At 39.2% G+C, this 12,008-nt stretch overlaps 1 protein-coding gene across 1 annotated transcript in view; it reads right to left on the bottom strand.

Annotated features, from left to right (window-relative positions):
• TESK2 (testis associated actin remodelling kinase 2) overlaps positions 1-12,008 on the bottom strand; it is an 85,882-nt gene that overhangs the window by 40,229 nt on the left and 33,645 nt on the right. The window contains exon 4 of the mRNA XM_075424610.1: positions 7,315-7,363. Coding sequence (XP_075280725.1) covers positions 7,315-7,363 — 49 coding nt within the window. The remainder of the gene's footprint in view (positions 1-7,314; positions 7,364-12,008) is intronic.

Below are 12,008 nucleotides of genomic sequence, written 5' to 3'. Positions count from 1 at the left end.
TTTTCTCAAGAACAGAAACATAAAGCATTATGCAGATAGTGAACAGTCCTAACAGACATCTTATGTGATACATTCACTCTATTTTAGAGCTGGAAAAAACAGTTGCAATGACAAAGAATGGTTTCTCAGCTTTACATTACAGACTAGCCTAGTCTTCCTAACACCTGAGCTACTCCCGCTCCATTTTAAACCCTTCTCCTGCTGCCATGACCCTTATGCTTCTCCTCAGGTCCTACAGCGACGTTCTCACACAGTCCTCGGTCTTTTAGGGGTAGTGCAACTACTGCTGCATCAGACAAGGTTACCATTACTCTTCTCTAGAGGTTATATTCCTGGGGTCCAGACGAATGGTTTTCTCTTGACCCTGAAGCAAGTATATGCAAGGCCTTAATGAATCCTGTGAGGGAAAAGCCAACGAACCCAAACAACCAAATTAACCGAAAAAAATAACACAGATGTGGGCTGGCTCGACTTCCAGTCCTACAACGAAAGCAGCAAAAGGGGCAAGCGAATAATAGCAATGGTTACTCTAGTTTTATACCACATAGCCATTCTTGTCATCAAAGCGTACCTCCCTGGCATTAAATATACTCAGTTCTAATACCCAAGTCCATACCAGGAGGGGTACAAAGTAACCATACTTTAACAGAGGACCCTACGCCTCTGACATACTTTTGATAAGGCTAAACTTACACTCCTGGTGCCTGGGTTTTATACCTGCAAAGGCACACCTGTAACAAACTTTCATCTTCTCTTCAGTTGACTCCAAGCTCTGGCTAGTGCACTTAGCACTGCAGCTATTCTCTTTTTTGAGGGACAACCAGCAGTGCCATCTTATCTAGGAACTAAGCCTGAGCTGGTGAACGTGCCTCTACACGTTACAATTTCCAGCACTGGCATCAGTACAGATTCACTAAAAGAACTCCTCTTTTTCCTATTACCACGGAATTACATAAAATGAAGCTGTAGCTCTAACGAATGCTACAAAAAATATCTGCACTAAGAACAAACAGAATAAAGCATGCAAGTAGAGAGTTATTACAGTATTAATCCACAGGTCATGCTATTCATTGGCTGAGAGATCATAAGGATCAATTTAATCTGCAGAATTTTACACATACTTAGAGTTCTTACAAAGTTTAAACAGCAGTCCTTCTGCAGTATCCTAGAGCCAGGAAGCATTTAAAAATGCCAGCTTTTGGCTGCTGAAAGTCATCTGAAAGGTATCCTTTGTCATCACAGCATGCTAATCTTTTTTCAAAGTTACTTTAAAGTAAACTCCACCTTTTTCACACTACTGTGTCAAGACTCATTCCCCTAAAACAGAGAGCTTTAGAATTAACAGGTATATTCTCAGAGCTGTCAACAAAAATATCCAAGAGAAAGTTTGCACAGTTGTTCACTTCATTCCTCCTGAAAGTAACAGCAGTTGCCAGTTTGACAAGACCATAAAGTAAATAACTTGACACACTGCCTGAGACCTCTAATACACTCAAGCAGGATGCTTTATGTATGCAAATGAGACCAAATTAGACCAAAATTAGAGATCAAATCTGAGCAGAGACAAAGGACCAAAACATTTGTAGTTTCCCCACCCCTCTACTTTTTTGCTCCTCCTCTTTTCTTTTTTCAGTACTAGTCAGAAAGACTATATGAAGTGCCTAAAGAAGATTTCAACATTAGCAAGGGTAGCTAATGAAAAGCACAAGGTATTAAGGAATGCAAACTGATCTGGAAGCCTCTAATCAGCATGGCTTGATTGTACACATTCAGTAGTACCTAACCCTTTAATCTTACGTGAAGGGCTTTCCTAATAATTCTCTAATTGTTTTTTCCTAGAAATTGGACAGCAGTATCCAGCAGAGGAGTAACATTTTCTAACAGGATGAAGTTGACAGTCCCTTTATTTCTTTTAATTTTCTACTTGGTGCCACCTGTAACACAACTTTCATCTTCTCTTCAGTTGACTCCAAGCTCTGGCTAGCGCACTTAGCACTGCAGCTATTCTCTTTTTTAAGGGACAACCAGCAGCACCATCTTATCTAGGAACTAAGCCTGAGCTGGTGAACAGGCAATACCGAAACTGGGAACAAGTCCTTTGCCATATGGAATATTTGCAGAATGACTGATAATAGGAACTACAGTTCTAAAGACACTAAATTCTCTAGGGTTGACACGCTAGCCTACTGTGATCACCAAAGCCGAGTTAAATATTTGCAGTGCTACACGAGTAAAACTGAAGTTATTCAAACCACATGAATCACACTGGTGGAACAGCAGCAGGGATTAGCAAGTGTTACAGGAGATGGGGGGAGCAGGGAAGGAATGGTGTTCCGGGGCTTTTTAAAAACTCTCAGAAGTGTGCAATCACCATTTGGAAGGCAATGTACGCCTACAATTTCTGCTATAGCATAAAGGTTTAGAAGAGTAGACCTAAGTGATGTTTGTCTGGTTTTCTCCATTCCAGGGTCAAAGGCTCTCCACAGAAAGGTGCCTAAGAACTGAGGGGAGGGGGAAAAAAGAAAGAAGGAAAATTAAATAATGATTCTGCTTGTGAAAGCTGTATATTAGAAGCACCTTCTCGCTTGAAGAACTTACTTTCCCTTCCTTGTGAAAGGGTAATTCAGCACAACTGTAACAATTCTGAGAATTTTAAGCTTTTAATATTTTTTCTTCCCAATCAGTGCTATCTCCAAAATTTAAAAAAAAAAAACACCAAAAAAAAAAGAAGGTCTCAGAAGGCCTGAAACTCCACTAATTGAATTTATCATTTACTTAAATTATTGCTGTTGGGATGAAAAGCAGAGAATGAAAGTTTTCATTTATCACAGAGGAACTTCTTGAAGAAAAACCTCTGTCTTCAAAAGCCACAGGCTCTTTCATTAAGATGAGCTTTAGGTGTACAAAAAGGATATACTGTGCAAGGAAGGAAAAACAACAAAAAAAGTCTTTTCCAAACTGCTATATAACAGCATTCTTATCTCAAAACAATGAGTTTAGGCTGATGGTAAAACCAGCAGTGTCAAATTCAGTAAGCTATTACAGTGCAACATGTCAAAATTGTCCAATAGCAATTATCTTGCCCAAGATAAAAATTAACACGTCTGGAAGGATTTCCATAGTAAATTTTCTCCTGGGCTTTATGACACAGCTATAAAAAAAAAAATAATTGAACTGAAAACATGTCCAAGTTCAAAGAATTCTGTGGATTCGCTTAAGAAAAATAACTTAAAGCAGCAGTCAAGATTTTTCTTATAGTACCTTTTCCCACATACATCTGCATTGGACTCTGTTGTCCGTACTACACATTGCCAGCATGCATTATTGCAGACAATATCACTGCGAGCAGCCAGGAAACATTTCAGACTTCAAGGCACTTTCACGCACCCCTGCACCCAGCACCTGTAAGGTGCAGTACCTGAGGGAGCTGATAAGGAGAACTCACCGAATGGGATGTACTGGAGGAGCCAGGTGCAAAGAAAAGCTGGCTCGTCCCTTACAGTTCTCACCATTGTTCCAACGCCACGCATACAGCGCCTTAAAACCAAGACTGCCCAACTACACTCCTAGACTCATGAAACAATCTAATACCATACCAGACACTTGGGATGGAATCAGGACTGACTAGGTAGTACGCCAGCAACAGGAGAGACTGAAAGACTGCAGGAGAGGCCTGTCAGGCAGACACTTTTTCACTATCACCAAGTATGAATTAATAGCCATAAAACTTCTGTTGTAACAATTAGCTATTGTTTGTGAAGCTCTGCAATTTCAAGATATCCCAATCAACACATAATAACTCTCCCTTCCTCATCTTCTACGCACACAGCTGTTGGGATTTTAATTTCCTTCAAGAAGGAATTATCAAGCTGTATGATTCATTCTGTGCATATATATACACATCTAATTATAACAAGATTTTAGCCTGACCTCTGTCTTAGAAATTCAGATAAACTTGCTTAACAGAGTTCAACAAATAATTTAAGATCCACAAAAAAGGTATTACGTGGCTTTTATATGCGAGACCATATGCTGTGTTATCAGCTTCAGTGTAATAGCACAGGCCTACAGAACCTGCAATGCACAAACAAATCTGTTTGCCTCTCATCTAAAATTAGTGCTTGCTCATGCATCCATTCCATGGTAAATGTGAATGGGCTAAGATTGTACACTACTGCTATTAACCCATTGCTCCTCCACACTAACTGTCTCACAGCTTCATGTCCTCTGGAGTGTACAGTGTCTGCTAATCTCCTGACAGTGGCTCAGATCTGGTCTCTGAATGCTCAGCAGCATCTCATGCTAACTGACACCAGAGCCTGTACTACCATACAAGTCTCCAAGTCTGAGAATGCTGTGTGCCAGGAAATTAAGAAATGGAAGCGAATAGAGAGTTGTCAGATTAGGAAGGTGGCCGGAAAACAGAAAGAGGCTTGAAGGAGAAGCTGAAATTAGGTTGGAGAGGCATGCGAGTACAGCAGGAAGCCCTGCAGATTCTTGTAGCTACAAAAACAAACCACTAGCTACAGATTAGAGCTGAATACTGAGAAAGGAATACCCAGTTCCTGGTTTTACATAAAATGAGCACAGCAGATCTGCGCCCATCAGCTCAAAGTTCGTGGGGCAGTCTAACGCCTGCCAGCTCATCTGAGCGGTACACCTATTCAAGTGTCTACTTCACTTTCCTTAACTATGTGCCTGCAAGCACAGAGGTCCCTGCCAGCCAAAACCATTCTGCGACTCTAAGGACAGACACTGAACTACTTCAGAAGAGGCATATGCCATAGCTTCTGGCTTGAGCAGAACTTCAAAAACAATATTGGATTTTCAAAACTGATAAGACTGTGGATTCAGAACAAGGTCAAAGTCTTAGTGCAACCTATAATTAAACAATTCCGTTCTCATTTTGAAAAAAACAAACCAAAACAAACAGAAACTGTTCTTGCCCAACAGTTTTAAAAACAAAAGACACTTGAGAGAGGACAATTAAAACAATGTAAAATGCTGCCAAAAGGGAAAAACCCAAGGCCTACATAAAATCACACCTTCCTCAAGCAAAAAACCTGCTCTGCATGATCCATTGTGTTTAGTGTCCTGTGTGTTTCAACACGCAAGAAAAAAAATCTGTAACACTTCAGACTCTGCCCTGCAGTAACAAAGTGCTGTATATTGCTAATGTAGCCCCTTAACAGCCTTATAAAAACCTGAAAGCTCCTCTAGCACCTTTTTTGGTTGTTGCCCTGCCTGTTAATAGCACAGGAGGCTATTAAGCACAAGTTGTCTAAATCCATTCATTGAAGATTTGCCACAAGTTCTCAACTTCTGTCATGAAAATATACACATACGAATAAACATGATTTCCCGATGCACCCTCAGACATAAGCTCTAAGTGATGCTGTATCCCTTTTACTTAGGCATATCATCAACTGTACTCTCAAAACACAAGAAGGGATAATTAAGCTCCTTACAGAACCGGTCCAGCATAGGCTAGTGTGAGAAGATCCTCCTTGCAGTGACTCAGACACCTATTGAGCAATGGGCCTCTGAATCCACAGCTTCATCTCCAAAGAAGTGAAACCCCAGCAGAAGTTGTCTTGAGTACTAGTAGCATCCGGCTAGTATCAATTGTGTTGAGCACTGGAAGTTAGGAGACCTCCTGTTTGGACCACAAGCTGAAAAAAGCCACAAGACAGTGGCCGATTTGTTTAACCTCCTGGGCTATATTTGAACTGGTGATTCACCATGCCCATCTTACTAATAGTTCCTTCAGCTAGCCATTTCAGCCCCCTTCTCTAACCTCCAGAAGTCTTCAAAACTCAACTATTACTCAATACATACTTCAAGATGAAAAATGTTACTATCATTGCCAGAAGACACAACTAGTTCCACCACTTGGAACACACACAGCTCAACTTTTAAAAGCTTTGTAAAAAAAAAAAAAGAACAACTACTGTATTGGACAAAATTGTGTGCGGATTCCCTACAATATCAACTTACCATGGCCTTCAGTCATGTTTTTTTCCTACTGAAGGCATTAAAATGTCCACCTTGGTCCATATAAGAAGAGCAGTGATCACTATATGTACTTCTATAGTATGTCACTAAAGCTATTCTGTTTCTCAAAATTTTGCAGCAACATTCTTCAGCCTAAAACTTTTCCTCTTTGGTCTCAAGATGTTTCAGGAATCTCTTCTGTTATTCTGAATTATAAGAAGTTATTCTTTGAAGTCTTTCTTAGATTTATTTGCTTGACAAGAACTCAAAAATAGCTGAACAAAGCAAGCAGCTACGAAGTTAGCTCTCCAGGAGGAAGCATCTGTGCTGGTTTCGTTTTCTTGGCTTTCTGGGTAGGGAGGGACATTTAAATGACAAGCAACTGGGACGAAGCAGGGAAGAAGCAAACAAAAAAACCCCCAAAAACCACACTGAGGAAGATCTGCCAAGATTTAGTACAACAAAGCGTTATGAACCTCCATCTCTTCTAGGACCTGTTTAGTGAGTGGAAGGGCCTGAAACCTTTTTCTTGGGGGTGGGAAAGGGTTAATCTTTTAATTGAGCAGTTCCTACAAAATAGAAGTAAATAAGAAACATTAACTTTACAAAACATGAGTTTCCCCTCAATCTGTACTCAAACTAAAACAGCAGGAAAAACATTTTATAGATTTTGACTCAAAACAATGCTATTCCTAACAAGAGAATACTCCCTTCTTGTTTTTCCTGAGCATTTTACAGGGGGATTAAACATGCAACCCAGTAAAACTGTGGGAAAACTCACGTGAATGGAAAGTTCAGTTTCTCATTTGACACTTAGATCTTGGCCAGGGTATATGGGCAATGGAATTCCTTATTATGGAACCCAGATTAAGCTGTAATCTTGGTGTTATTCAAAACAAGATAGTGGTAGGGACTGAATACACTAATATCACCTAGCTGAAATGTCCCTGATTCACCTGTGAAATGTGCACACAACTGGAGTATAAATAAGACAAACACAATGCAGTGTCACTGAAACAAATAATATTTAGGGGCAGCTCAATGGTAATCCACATCTCTCATTTAGAATATTATCAGTGAAATTTTATGTTCCTGCCATGATTCTTTTTCATCCTAATCAGCGCTTCTGATGAGAAGACATGCAAGGGCTAGGAGCAAAGTACAGTTCTGAGTCCTGATTTTGCAGTCTTCCCACCAAGTAGCACGTGATTAGCTCACTAGTCACTATAAAAGAAACGATCACTCAAGGTGAACAGCAGTTCCAGAATCTGGCCTGAGAACTGTGACATACTGAGTACATATATCATGAAATAGTCTTACCTCAGTAAGTGCGTGCAGCTGTCCTTCATGCACACAGACACCCATAAACCTACAAGAAACAAGAAAAGAAAAGTGGTTTGGGCTTTTTCCCCCCCTCTTTTTTTTTTTTTTCTTTAAAGAAACTAAGATAATAGGAAGTACTGGATATGCCAAGAAAGAAGGAAAAAGAAAACATTCAGCCTCACAGATACTGCATACCTCAAGGCTGATTATTTAAACATCTCAGCACAAAACAACGTTATGTGTCTACACTACAATACAATTTGAATTAGCAGTTCCAAGACAGCACAGGAGACAGCTCAAACTCAAGATGGAAAGTTACTAATTCGACTATAAGCAAAGGCCAGCATATAATGATTTACACAGAAATGAACAGCCTCAGAGTTCTTTTTTACAGAAGTTTAAGCCAAGCAATCCACTGTTGGTCTGCACAAATAGAAAATCACTTCCTTTTGCATTTTGCTGCTTAAGCACAAAGATGTTTCTTCCTATCCCATTCCTAACCAACTCAGGAATATGAGGGCACATACGTGCAGTATACTTCCCCTCCCCAACCCCATTTCCAACAGCTGGACTGAAGCAAGTTTCGACAGTATCTAGCATACAAACATTCCACAAAATTTACCTACACTGCACAAGGTTCAGACTCCTGCTGTTGGCAGTAATGACTGTCACCCTTGATTTTTCTGGAAAGCGATAGAGAATGTGCCATACATTTCACCTACAAGGAACAACTGAAAGCTCATTTTTACCACCATACAAGCTGAACTTAAAAGTGAAAAAATGCAAATTAATATTGACAGTAAACATCACCCATGAGAAAGTTCAGTAAAACCTCAGTTGTACGCACTTCAGAGCCCTTCCTGAACAGTTTAAGTATTGTTTCTTCTCAGATTAACTAATTGTCATTTTTATCATTTACATTTTTGTCTCAACCAGCAAAAACACATTGTCATTTGCACACTGTCCAGAAAATTCCACTTTGCAAGCAAGGTGTAGAAATGCATGATTTCATTAAACGTGACAGGGGAATCTGGTGGAGAACAATTTGAAGGAAAAGGACCTCTCATATCCTCAAACACTTCTGAATTTAAAAACAAAATGATGCAAGACACATGTAGTACTAGTTCAGCTAAGCTGCTTTGAAGAAATGAATGATCCTCACTGTTCTCTTGCCTAACAGCTGACTGGCAAATTACAAGCAGCCAAAGAAAAATAATATAGGCAAGGTCCTTTGCATAAGCTGAGCCATGGAAATCTGTTTTGATAACCAAAAAGCAGCAGGACTTGTACTTGAACGTCTATTGCCTGCTCTCACCTCATATAATATTCCCAGAATTAAATATGCAAATTTTAATTTGAGAGACAGTGAAAATTCAATTCTTCTTGTTTAATGAGGAACTATAGGGCACAACCAGGTATTCCGGGGAAAGGGAAGAATGGCTCTTTTAGATATACCATCTACTCAAAACATCATTGTTTCTGAGTTTCACTTCACACAGCAGTTGCTTATGAACAATTTTGTAAACAAATTGACAAATTAAGCTTCCTGAGACTACAAAATCCAGACTCCTCCAAAGCACAGATCTGTTTTTTCCTTAATGCATTCTGAAAGTCTTCAGAGCTATCAGGCATGGTGTTAATAGCTTTATTCAAAAGCAAAAATGGAAAAAGAATGCAAGATATCAGTTCCACTATTAGACTAATTTTTGAAAGTATTATTTTCTCTTCTATGAAACATGCTAACGACACAAGGTTAACCCAGTACTGCAGTATTTTCAATCAATAAAAGCTGAGGCTACGTAATTAAAAATAATAATGTTTTCATCTATATATCAACTCTTCCTTTGTAAAGGTATATTACATAGATTTCAAATTAGGAATTCATTGTATTTGACTTAATTCTAAAATAAGAATGTAATTAAGAATTTATCAAAATTTTGGCAAAATTAAATTTCTTGTCTCATCTTTACCAAACAGGAAAAATATCACCATCATCCAAAGACTGGTAGAACATAACTTTTTCTGCCAACCTGTTTTGGTCAAGGGAGGTCTTAATGGAAACATAACCATTACCTTTGTGATCCTACACTTCAGGCAGAAAAACACACACTGGCTCGAGTTACCAAGAGTAAGAGTTCAAAAATTCTTAAACGTTTAGGATTTCTATCAGGAAACAGAAATACACTTTTAACTTTAAATCAGAAATTAAAAACAAAGCTCAATATCATGATGTCATGGAAAAAAGCTGGACGTAAAGATACATTTATAAACCCCACATATTTAGAAGTTATTACCCAGGAAAAGAGAAACCAGATACACTGATAAAGACAGAATAAATGAGTTTACAAGCAACATATTGAAACCATTTAAACTTTGTGTCAAGAATCTCAGCTTTCAGACTCTGGAAAACAGATTGATAGAATAGACCTCTAGTGATCCAAAGTCCGGAAAAATTTCTTCTTAGCTGCTGTATCAAGCAATAACAAGCTTCTTGGTTAAGCCAAGTACTGCTACAAAACACTCCTGGAAAGCATTTTCACTCAAAGATAATATACGCAGCTGCTACCAGGAAATACAATTACCAAGCAAGACTTAACATAAGATTTCAATTTTCTGAGATTGCCCCAGATGAGATTCCAAGTTCTGTGGACAGGAAGCTGACATGCTGGCTCACTACAGCTGACATTATTCCTGTTGGCTAGACGCACTGTCTCCAGAGCCAAAATGTGCTTGTAGGTGAACTTCAGCAGAATGTCTTGTCAGCCAAAGGTTACACTTCCTATAAGCATTTCTAGTTGGAAGAAGTCTCAATGAGCACTCATCCACGAAACAGGAGACCATTTGCAGATTTAAGGAAGTTTATTTTCAAGACAGCGTATCTGGCCTTATCAGGAAAGCTGAAGCACTTCCAAAATCCTAACTAGTGGTTGGAAAAGTTTCCCCAGAAGCTGCAAATATGAAGGATGCTATTTGAGTCCACCCTACTAAATACAGCGCAGCATACTTCCACCACAAAATGCTTTCTAACAAATGTCTGCAATGTTCAGATGTTGGAAGTCTCTTTCCAGAAACCAGGTTATTCCTCAGTCAATCTGGAATACCTGCCCTCCTAGTCAAGTGCAAGCGAATGTACTGCTGGATATTTCTTAGTCCGTTACAGCAGTTACCCAAACTGCTTTCAGTTCAGTCTGACTGCAAGGGAGAAAATTCTGGCCAGGAAGGGGGACACTAAGAACTATAGCCTCAGCCTCCTAGCTTTGCCTCCTTGATAAATCAAGCAAAACTAACATCCAGATTATACAGCCACTGTGGACTTCTAGACATTGAACACATGCTTCGCATTCTAATAACTTCACTGGGACATGTTCCTGTTCTGTGGATAAACCTGGGGCATACAGTCCAACATAAAAAATTGATGCGCTCTGAAACCTACTGCTTGTATGAGAAAATTCAGCAGTTTGATGATAACATTAAACATAAGAAACAAACCAAACACACCAATGCAAAAGTCTCCCATATGAGCTCAGTAAAACAAAGAAGAACAAGGTCAAAAGACACACGCTTCTTTCACTGCACTGACTGCTTGAGAAGGAAGAGGATGAGTAAGAATATTAAGTCTGCATTAAGACCCTCCTTAGTATTTCAGGCACCGTGCTAGATTAAAAATGTATTTTAAGTTTTCTGCACTTGCATTTTGATACCAGACATAGAGGTAAGGCATTTAATCTAACGTTTTTGTAACACATTACACGCAATGCATACAGCCTCTCTTCTGCTGTCTTGTGCACAGCATTTCTGAAATACTCCTTTTTGGTAACCATATTACACAGACAGAAGTAAAAGTATTTTTATTTTCTGTTAAAGCACTGTTCAATACAGGACAAAGGATGTTAAAAGGCAAAAGCCATCCTTCTGCCTATTGTAGCAAAGTCCATCACAAGTAACTTCACAAAAATGAAGGTCTGAAAGCAGAAAACTGCATACAAAAAAAAACCTTGGTATTGTGTTCCCAGGGTGCTAGATCTGCCTGAAAAGAGATGAAATAAAACTCTCCTTGAAAGAAGTTCATATAATATGTACACTGCTTGCTTATTTGCATGTGTGCGTGCACACACAAGAAGGTGGATTTAATCAATGAGCCAATCTGCCTGCTTGCTCACTGCCAAACACACAGCAATACCTCCAAGCGTTCCCGTGAGAGCACATAAGACAGAAGCTAAGGCTTTCTGTGTACAGAATGCTTCAAAAGAAGTCCCCAAGGTACAGATCAAATAAAGAAATACTTTTTAATGCAAACAGTAGTGATATTAAAGACTGAAATTGTATCTCAAAATTGAAGATACACTAATTTAAAAGACAGCACAGGAGACAGAGAATCTGCATTAGCAAACCACTTCATTCGTGAAAATGAGAAAAACACACCTGTAAGACATTACCAGAATGAAAAGCTATCAGGTCTCTCAGGCTGCAGCCCTGAGGCTCCCAGACTAGGACACAAGGACAGCGACTTCTCAAGTCATTTCCAGCCCTATTTTCTTACTTTGATTTGGGTAAAAACTCATGACTAAGGCAGCACATCGGCATTCAGAGAAGCAGCAAAGCAGTAAAAAACATTTACAAGCATATATTAAACCTTTGATAACGCTGATACCAGATGTAACCCAACCCTTGAACAGCACGGCACTTTAAAT

This window comes from Opisthocomus hoazin, chromosome 6 (assembly GCF_030867145.1).
Source record: "Opisthocomus hoazin isolate bOpiHoa1 chromosome 6, bOpiHoa1.hap1, whole genome shotgun sequence".
Lineage (NCBI taxonomy): Eukaryota > Metazoa > Chordata > Aves > Opisthocomiformes > Opisthocomidae > Opisthocomus > Opisthocomus hoazin.
The sequence above is the reverse complement of the archived record's forward strand: the minus strand, read 5'-3'. Positions and strand labels throughout refer to the sequence as shown.